At 39.1% G+C, this 11,099-nt stretch overlaps 1 protein-coding gene across 1 annotated transcript in view; it reads right to left on the minus strand.

Annotated features, from left to right (window-relative positions):
• The window catches only part of DOK5 (docking protein 5), a 146,843-nt gene extending 136,766 nt beyond the window's left edge, over positions 1-10,077 (minus strand). The window contains exon 1 of the mRNA XM_072633499.1: positions 9,448-10,077. Coding sequence (XP_072489600.1) covers positions 9,448-9,513 — 66 coding nt within the window. The 5' untranslated portion in view covers positions 9,514-10,077. The remainder of the gene's footprint in view (positions 1-9,447) is intronic.
• Positions 10,078-11,099: the final 1,022 nt, after the last annotated feature.

The following is an 11,099-nucleotide window of genomic DNA, read 5'->3' on the forward strand; positions in this document are numbered from 1 at the left end:
CACAATTCAACAGCACATTTTTCACTTTGACTTTCAATTTGTCTCCTTAAATTTTAAAAGAGTCAAATCCACCATTCAACCACTTCAAAACATCCAGCAAATGATAGATTCAAGTAAACTAAAGCCCTTTTCTTTTTGGTCAAGACTAGAGGGAAAAAAATATTTTAATTCTTCACATCACACTTTAAACCTGAGTTAACCAATAAGTCTGTTGAGGTGTGTTCACCTTTATGTAATATATAGACTCTAGTCCTTTCATCAGTATGTTATAGACCATATACAAAACCAGTTCGTTCTCAAAGAGCCAGATAATTTTTAAATGATTTCATGGGAGCTAATGCAACAAGAATAACTAGTTTCAGGCATTTGTTTGTGTTTAATTTACCTTAACCTTTAAGACAGAACGTTATATGAATTACTGAAAAGTGACTTGAAAAACAATGGTACTTAGACAAGGTGTCCCAAAAGTCTTGGGGTGATTTTAAACTTTGATCATTTCAAACCATACTAAGACTCTGGGGACACTCTGAATTTAAAACTGTCAGTGAGTGAATAAAATTGTTTTATTAACTGACAACTTTTTCAGAGCTCAATAAAATTTTATTTTAACCTGAGCTAAGCCATTTGCAAATCGGCTAATTTATCTTACTAATAAGATCACTGTGTTGATAGCTGAAAGGGACCTAAGAAGCCAGTTAGTTCAACACCCTCATTTTACACCTAAGCAAACTGCAATGATGTAGAGTGAAGTCATTTGCCAGAGGTCACAAAGGTAAGAAGTAAGAAAGCCCTGGTCCTCTGACTCCAAATCCAGAGTGCTATCTACCATCCAACACCTCTTTGTATATTAGTAAAGGGGAATGAGAGTAAGAAGTCTGAAGGAAATGTGTCCTTTTAAGGTGTCATATAAACACAAGGCAATAAAACTCAAAATAGAAAAGCTTACATAGAAACAGACACAAATGCAAAGGATCACAATCTTAGCTTCACTAATTTTCCTTTGAAGTGCCAGGTTTATGAGGTGAGTGTAGAAAAACTAACCTCTGTTAAATCTACAGGCCTGGAACTTGGTTTTAACTATAAAACTATAAGGTTGTTTTAAGTTTGACAGGTCAATTTTAATTAATTCATAGTTTATACCATGAGTAGGGCAGCTAGATGGTACAGTGGATAGAGTGCTGTGTCTGGAGTCAGGAAGGCTCATCTTCCTGACTTCAAATCTGGTCTCAGATTTGAACTTACTTACTACCTGGTGACCCTGGGCAAGTCAGTTAACCTATTTGACTCAGTTTTGTCATCCATAAAATGAACTAGAAAAGGAAATGATAAACTACTCCAGTGTCTTTGCCAAGAAAAAGCCAAATGGAGACATGAAGAGTCAGACATGACTGAGAAATGACTAAACATCAAAATTATACATTCAGGGCCAATAAATATAACTAGACATAGTTCAACTTTTTTTTCCATGACTTGAATTTAGATAATTTTAGTCTTTAAGGATTTTATCCCATTTATATTCATAATATTGTAAGAATTAGAACAGGAAGGAATCAAAAAGAATATCTAATCCAAGTTTCTCCCTTGACAGAATAGGAAACTGAAGTCTGGAGAGATTATTAGTGAGTTATTCAAGGTTACTTAAGCAACTTGGGCAGCCAGGTGGCACAGTGGATAGTGTCAGGCCTGGAGTCAGGAAGACTCAGCTTCCTAAGTCCAAATTTGACCTCAGATACTTCCTAGCAGTGTGACTCTGGGCAAGTCACTTAACCCTCTTTGTCTCAGTTCCTTATCTATAAAATGAGCTGGAAAAAGAAATGACAAATCACACTAGTATATTTGCCAAGGTAACCCCAAATGGGGTCAAGAAGAGTCAGACACAACTGAACAAGGTCACATACCTACTAAGTGGCAGAGTCCAGATCCAAACCCATATTTCCTTATTCTCCACTAGAATTCTACTCATAAAGTTTTACTTTTCTACTAACATCCTCCTTCAGTACCTAATGGAGGTGAGGCAATGCTTATAGAGGACAAGCTCAGATCAGTCCTCCCCATCTGATGAAGTCTCGGAGTACAGACCTAATTACAATCTATAAGTCCACAACCTAGAGAGGTTCATCATGAGATGGTTACAAGGAGATCCTGTAAGCTTCTGCCAAGGAGCAAGTCTGCAAAATGATGAAATCACCAATATTTCAAAGAACCAAAGCAAATTATATAGCCTTGACCTTGATTTTAAGAAATTCAAACTCTCAAATAGTTAAACTACAACTCTAGGCACCAAGGGAAAAAGAGAGAAAACAGGATAGAAGGAGCACTGGACTTTGCACTAGAAAAAAATGAATTTGGTTCAAGTCACCGAATTGAAATTTGTGATCTGTGTGAGGATGGATAAGTCACTTGGTCCCTTGGAGTCTAAGCTTCCTCATTTGTAACATGAGGATAATCACACTTGTATTTCTTATTTACAAGGCTGTGATGAAAGTACCTTATAAACTATGAAGATATATATGCACACATGTATGTTTATACTTATCAACTATATATACATGTATTTATGTGTACATACATATGTGTGAATGTGTGTACATATATACTCATACATATATAAATTATAACAAAGAGATATAGCATGGTATCATAAATAGAAAGGCAGCCTTGGAGTCAGGAAGACCTGAATTCAAGTCCAGTCTTTTGTACATACTGGCTATTTGACCTAAAGTCACTAGAACCCAGGCTGCCTAAGTCGTGGTGTGCTGCTCTTTCTACTATCCAAAGTGCCTGATTTGGGTTTCCTACTGAATATGGTCTTTGAGACCACAAATTATAGGAACAGATGCTCACCTGCATTAGCAGAGGGCATTTCTTCTCTAATAATAACAATAGCGAGCATTTATATAGCATTAACTATGTACCAGGCACTGGGCTAAGGACTTTATAATTATTAGCTCGTTTGATCCTCACAACAACAGGAGCTATTACTAGCCCTATTTTACAGATAAGGAAACTGAGGCAAACAGAAATGAAGTGACTTGCCCAGAATCACACAGCTAGTAAGCATCTGAAGCCAAATTTGAGCTCAGATCTTCCTGACTCCAGACTCCTACTCTAACTACTGTGACACATAGCTGCCAGAGAGGGAAATCTCTGAAAGTTTTTTCTTCCAATGAACCTACAGGTAGTCTTTTGAAAAACCATCAGAATATGAATACTTGCATTTAAAGAGAAGGATAGCCTTTTGAAACGCTTAATAAATGTTTGCTGTTTAGTGCTTAATAAATGTTTGTTGAATTAAATTTACTAGAATGCTTTTAAAATATGATACTATTGGAGACATATATGATATTAAATGAATGTGGGATAATCACGAAATGAGGATGCAAAATCACAGACCAGAAAGCCTGGTCAGTCTACATTAGTAACCCTCAGATAGGAAAAGAAAAGGAGTTCCAAAGAATCCTTCATGGGAAACTATTGGTCAGCTAGGAAAATAATCTTCCTAGGAAGGAGGTCTTATAATCAACATGTTTGATGAAGTCACAAATCCAGTAAAGTAATATTGGTTTCAGATTAATTATCTCATGTGAACCTTATAACAAAACTGAAAAATAGGAAATGGGGAGGGTATAATTATACCCATTTTACTCATGCGGAGATCAAGGCTTGAATGACAAACAAAATATTAAAAAAAAAAAACTGGCAAAATAGCAGAGCCAATCTGGAATCCAAGGATTCCAATTCAAGAATTCTTTCCACTACATTGTCTTATTCTTACTCACAGGGCAAAGACATGCATTATCAGAAATCAAATGAAATTCTTCATAATCATTTAAGTATTGTCTTTATAAAGTCACCTAACTCAGGTTGAATACATTAGGGAGGAGGGGAGAGGAAAAGAGATCAAGATTTGTATGTTATCAGTTATAAAATCCAAACAGCCAGTCTGTAATAAACAATTCATCTGAAATGTGTTATGATATGGAGGTAACCCCAGGTTCTCAAAGGCTATGCCAGGGAAGTAAAACTTATGACAGGTACTAGCCAGCTGGAAAAGCTTCAGAAATGGGCACAAAAGCAGATTGACCTCTGAATATCAGCTTAGTTCAATATGGAATGGCTCTGAGGGTGATGACATTTTTCATCCATAGCAATTCAAAAAGACCATGTACTAAGATCTGGGAGAAATGGAATATCAGTGGAAGGAGTACACAGCAGATGTAAGCAACCTATTAAAGAGGGTTGAAAAACAGGCAATTTTCAGATGACCTTTCAACGCCAGCACCTTCCCTCTGATGACTAACTCCTATTTATCTCATCTATCTTCTTTGAACATAGTTGTTCACATGTTATCTCCCCAGTAAACGGTGAGCTCCTTGAAAGCAGGGATGTTGGGGGGGGGGGAGGAGGCATGTAGCACCTCCTTGGCACAGTGTCCAGCACATGCTAAGTGTTCAATAAATGCTCACTGACTGACTGATTTAAATACCTAACATAATGAAGTAGAATCAGAGGGGACTAAGTTTTCAAGTATCCCAACGACTCCATTTCTGAAGTCATTAATCTAGTTTGAATCTGATGTTAATCTAGCTTGAAACTCTACATTTGACTTTTTTAATAATTCCATATGCTAACAAAATGTATCCCAAAATTGTATACATATCTTTAGAAAAACAACAATTGAGAAAGGAAGGAGGAAGGGAGGGGAATGGAAGGGAAGAGAAAGGAGGAGAGAGGAGAGGATGGGAGGGGAGGGGAAGGGCAGGAAAGGGTACCAGTGCTGTTACAATCTCCAATTTTAAAAATGAGAAACCAAAACACATGGAATAAGATGACTTATCCCAAGTTACACAGTAAATCAGTATCCCCATTTCCATTCCAAGATATCCATTAGCATCCATATCCATAAAGTATAAAAGGACCAAAAAGAAGGACTCTGGTGTTTGGGGTAGATCCTCTACAGAGGATTCATTTATGGGAGGAATGGAATTTATTAATGGAATTTATGAAATGGAAGAAAATTAATACAGCAGGAAGAAATGTTGAAGGGCTGTGATCTGTACTAGTGTAGGACATACTCACACTGATGAAATGTCAAGCTGATATTAAAATTCCATTAGACTATGGTTAGGTTTGTGAGACTACCAGATGCCAATATGTCTGACTGCTCCTTACAGGCACTTACTCCCTACCTAAAATTAGCTTCATCATCTTCAAACGTATGGTATACCCTACTCTACATCAATAAGTTTAAAAACAAATAGCTGATGATCTGCTAAAACAGGGGTTGGTCCTTAATATAGAATACAAGATGCTCATGAATGGAATTCATGGGGTCTATAAACCTGGCTGGGAAAAATTGATTTCTTATTTTGACTAACATCTGATGGAAATATGGCATTTTCTTCAATTATGAATGAAGGCAACAAAAATTATACAGTGAAATGGTCCATAGGCTTTACTAAATTGCCAACGAGGTCTGTGACATATAAAATTAAGAATCCCTATTGCAGAATAATCATCACAGATGACATTTTTATCACATTATATAAAAGCTGAGAATAGCTTCCATCTATACAGTTCTTTAAGGTTTGCAAAAGATGTCACGTGAGTTGATCTTTACAACAACCCTGTGAGATAGGTATTATTATCCTCATTTTTCAGACGAGGAAACTGAATCTGAGAGAGCTAAATGGCTTGACGAGGGTCATAGAGTGTCTAAGATAGGATTCAACCTCTGATGTTCCTCATTCCATGTCCAGCACTCACTCAATCAGTTTACAAGCATTTATTAAGCACCTAGGCACTAAAGTAGGTGCTAGAGACACAAATATAGAGAACCTTGTAGTGCTGTTCATTTTTCAGTCATGTCTGACCCTACTTCATTTGGAGTTTTCTAGGCAAAGATATTGGAGAGGTCTGCAATTTCTTACTCCAGTTGAGGCAAACAGGATGAAGTGAAGTGACTTGCCCAGGGTCACACAGCTAGTAAATGTCTGAGGTCAAATTTGAACTCAGGAATATAAGTCTCCCTGACTCCAGGCCCAGTGCTCTATCCACTGTGCCACCTTGCTGTACTTCTGAGAACCTAGCTGCTTTTAATTATACCTGAATTGATTACAGACATAATCTTATCTGATCCCCACAAATAGCCTAGGGAAGTAGGTGGTACAAGTATTAATTGACCTCTCTGACCTCACACACCAAGAAATAGAATGTTTGAATATACATTACATTATTGAGGACATACATGATCAGAAATGGAGGTGGGTCAGTCATGTAGAGTGCGGGAAAAATAGTAACAGACAAGACAGAGTGAACAATGTGTACTGGTAACCAGGAGATTAAAAAAAATGTCCAGACTGTAATGTCCAGACTGTAATGAAATCCCAAGCCTTCTAACACTGAGAGTCTATTTTATTATGAATTCTAATTTATGGATGAGAAAATTGAGGATCAGAGAGAACTGACTTATGTAGGATCACCCAACTAGCAAATTACTGAGTTCAAAACTGGGTTTTGACTCCAAATTCCATCTCATTTTCATTAACGTAGTTACTGGGGGAAAAAATTAAAAACTAAAAAGTTAGCTGTTGGATGGAGGAGGAGGTGTTATGGAAGACATATAGAATTATAGATATGGTGATGCTTTTTCACTATTACCTATCCACTTTTTAAAAAGCGTGTTCATAAATAGTATGGGCTTTTCTCTTGAGTTAAGGAGCCCTTTCTGACAGATCTTTTATCGGGAACAGAAAACCACCCTCAATTGCTCAAGCTAAACTTGACCTAGTAATACCTTGGATTACATCTGATGTTTGTCAGTGAACAATGAATCAGAAATGTATATAACTCCATAGGCCATCTGTGTACTGTCCTGTTCGCCTGAATATTCTTCAATTACTCATCCGCTCCTGCCCTTCTTCTTGATCCACTAGGAGTTCAGTTTGTGCTATGATCTACCTGCTACATAATTTGGTGTAGACACAAAAGCACTGAGCAAGGATACAGAGGGCCTAGTCCTTGACTCTGCTACTAACTAGATATATGACCTTGGGTGAGTCATTTTCTCCATTTTTAGCTGTAAGGTTTCTTTTAGCTATAGACATTATATATTCTTGGTTCCAAGCTCCATGCCTCCTACCTCATCTGATATCCTTTTTAATTAGATTGCTAGAATTTTCATTAGATTTGCTAGATTTTTAAAAACAAATTCCAGGTAAAATGCAAATATTAACAGGATTCATTCTATCATCCTTTTCCCTTCAATAATAAACAGCATTCAAAAAGCATTCAGAAAGACATAAAATTTACCAGACAGGCAAAATACATTGACAACTTTCAAGGTATCATCATGTGTAGAATTAATGCAAAGTACCAGGAGTCGCATGAATTTCTTTTACTTTTATTTCAAATCTTTCCCAAGAGTCCTAGCAGTGACACAGATCTATAAAATTTCAATTGTCATAATACAGAAAAATATTCTCCATACCATAACGGGAAAGTTATGGTAACCAGTCTTTCTAATAAATCATCACGTGTCACAACTGAGCAAAAATGTATTCTTACGAATAATTCAGGTTTTATACATTAATAATGCTTCTATTCTTACCATTGGAATGGTCTCTAAACATTGAGTGATAATTTCTTGGGAAAATCCAGACATTTCAGTCAAGGAAGGAGCAATAAAATGACTAGATTTTTTTTCCCCCTTGCTCTAATCATCTGGTGTGGTACAGAAGAAATGGGTAGTAATGCTTTGTTAGTACTAATTGATAGCCAAGATAAAAAGAAACTTAAAGAGGTCTAATCTCAGTCTCTTTACACTTAACTCTGCTTAACTGCAAGGGCACATAATTATAGGAACAAAGGCATGGGACTGCTTTACTAGGCAGGAATAGTAATAATGCCATGCCACTGAACTTACCAGGGTTTCGCCTTCCCTATCCCACCCCACCAGGAATTTCTCCTTTCCCTCCATTCACGCATCCAATATTAACCACTTTGCCAAGAAACTTGAAACAAAACAATCATTAGGAAAAATAGTATAGATCACAGGACAAAAAAAAAATTGGAGACTCTACAGAATGGAGGGCATTGGTACTCAAATTTGTAGACTAAGTCCTCCCTCTCAGAACAAACTACACACATGAATTATTCGCTGAAAGGCAATCTAAGCTTTCTTTTCTCACATGATCTCTCCAGGTGGCATGTTACTTTTGGGACCAACTCCTCAATCTTGACTCCACCCCACACTGTCCTCTATCCTTCCAAAAATGTACTAGAAAAACAGTGGGGAAACACTTGGTCCATTATGTCAGTCAATGGTCAACAATCATTTATTAAGTGCCTTCTATGTGCTAAGCACTGAGAATATAAGGGGGGGATGGGGGGAGTAGGGAACGAACAGTCCATGCTCTCAAGGAGCTCATAGTCTATATCAGAATTCTCTGCCTGACAATTGCTACACAATAACTCAAACCTGGAATGAGAAAGAAAAATGAATTAACTCATTAAACTCCAGCACTTGACCATGTTTAAATAGCAAACAGAAAGTTTGGATGGGGGGATAGGTGTAATGGAATACTAAGCTAGGCTAGATCTCTCCATTCCCAAACTAGTTCATTCTTAGGGTCAATGATCTTCTTCCACTGGGCTTCCAGAAGTATTCCAACAAGAGACACCAAGCACTCAACTAAAGGCAAAGACATAACTCAATACTAGTACTTTAACCTTTTCATTGGCTAGGTTGACCCCATTCTGCCCCCTCCTGTTCTCTTTCTGCCAACATCTGGTCATGCTGGACATGCTGAAGGAGGGGTTACCAAGTGGGGGCTTTTGCCGGCCAAAGCCCTTTTACCTTACAGTTCTTGCCTACCCAACCATCCCCACTCATCACTCACCATCTCTTCCCCAATTTGCAAAGTAAAGTTCGGAAGAAAGGCTAGGGAATAAGGTTAAGGGAGTGCTTTAGGGAAGGACAGCTCACAAATTCCCACCTAAGGGACCTCTTTCAGAGAGAACTAATGAATTACAGTCTCACAGGGATAAAAGGGACCTCAGTTCTTTCCCGTAGGGGTTGAGGGGTTTGTATCACTTGTCTATAAAGAATCCTAAGGGATCTGTGGCTCCTTTGGGAGACAGGCTCCTATCATCAAACATCAATCTGCAAAGGAGAAAAAGAGAGAGGGAGCAGAGAGGTCAGAGGAAAAAAAGCAGGGAAAGATAGAGGCAAAGAAAAAAGAGGAAGACGTAGCACAGACATACCCACAGTAAGCACAGAAGAAACCCAGACATATTTCGAGTCAAAGAAAATAGGCATAAAATCCTCAAACAATTTCCTCCCCCACCCCCGCCCCGCATTTCTTTAAGGCTATTTTCAATACCCCAAAGAGGCTGCGAGACGACATAAAATAAAACGGCAAAGGGAAAGAAATCTCCAATACTTACACCTAAGCGTCTGCTCCTAATCTTTACATACCCTTGTTTTACTATGTCATTAAAATTGGAAGCCATCCTAGACTGTGGCTCCCTTGCCCCACACACACCCTGACCCGAAAGTCCTTCTGGGGGTAGGGGCTGCCCAGGGTGGAAGGGGGAGAAAATTTAAAAAAAAAAAATTTTTTTTAAAGAAAAAAGTTCAAGGTTGCGAGGAAGCTCGTAGGCTGCGGCCGGCTGGCTGGCTGGCCGCTCTGTCAGCAGCCCCACATCACTTTCATAATCCTCCTGACCCAGAAACTCCGAGACGGCGGCGGCGGCGGCGGCGGCGGACTTTAATCCACTTTGAGAGAGCAGAGCGAGAAGAGGCTGGAGCGCAAGGAATCAGCTGACGCAGCCTCGGCTGTCTGAGCAGTGACTGGAGGGGGCTCTAATGCCCGGCTCTTCTCCGGGGTGGGGAGAAGAGAAGAAGAACGAGGAGGAGGGCAGACGAGGAGAGGAGCGGGGCGGTGCTTCCCTCTGTGCTAGGCACCCACCCGCACACTTGCGCGTATACACACACGTGCACACTCACGTAGTCAAACATATTCACCCGAGCAAACACTCCTACTTGCTCTCCTCTCCTTCCCATCTTTCCCATCTGCTCCCTCACCTTTCTCCCTGTCATTCCCCGCAAAGACGGAGAATCTGCCCCAACCTCTCCCCACTCCCCTGCCTCATTGCTACTCCGCCGGAATCTCATTCTCTTCCCGCTCCAGTGATTTATTTCTGGATTCAAGGAAATCTGGTGTGATGTTGTCAGTATATTAAACTTCCAGGGAGAAAATTCCTTTTACCGAGGGAGATCAGCACCACCTCTGCAATTTGTAGTCTAAGGACAGTTGCCCTGAGACTTAAGGAGGTAAAGAGAATTGCGGGGGATCACACAGCCAGTGTGTGTCAGAGATAGGACTGGAATCTAGGTCTTTGTGACTCCACGCAAAATCTACATCCACTCTGGCAAGATTCCTCTCCTATGTACACACACAACACACACCACGGCACAGCCTGAGATTACATTAAGGAAATCCTTTCTACTAATGCAAATCTGTGACTCTTCAATTTCTAGTCTTAAGTAATAGTCTGGGTCACTGAGAGGTTGAGTGACTTGTCCGATGTCACAGTCAGTACTGCCAGAGACAAGGCTTAAATCCAGGTCTTCTAGACTCTAAACCAACTTCCAAGCTGCTATGTAACCCTGCCTCTCATCTATAAATACACACAACTAAATATAAGGAGAGAGAAAACAGAGGGTAGCAGAAAGAGAACTGAAGTAGCATTCAAAAATTTAAATTTTAGCTACGACTCCATCTCTTCTGATTTGTTGGGAGACCTTTGGCAAGTCATTTCCCCTCGGTAGTTCTGATTCCATTCCTCTGTAAAAGAAGTGTGTTAGACTAGATCAGGTGTTCCCAACCTGGGGTATGTATATCCTTAGGGAGTGTCAAAAGTTTGGATTACAGAGAATGTTTTGATTCGATTTTTAAATTTATTTCCAATGAATGAAGTTACAAAATTCTACTTAAAGTGATTTTTTACAGTCTAGTGCTCTTGAGAGAGTGTAAAAAAAATGTAATTAATTTCATTATTTTATCTCATATATAATATATATGCATGATGAATTG

The sequence above is a fragment of the Notamacropus eugenii genome, chromosome 1, assembly GCF_028372415.1.
Source record: "Notamacropus eugenii isolate mMacEug1 chromosome 1, mMacEug1.pri_v2, whole genome shotgun sequence".
Lineage (NCBI taxonomy): Eukaryota > Metazoa > Chordata > Mammalia > Diprotodontia > Macropodidae > Notamacropus > Notamacropus eugenii.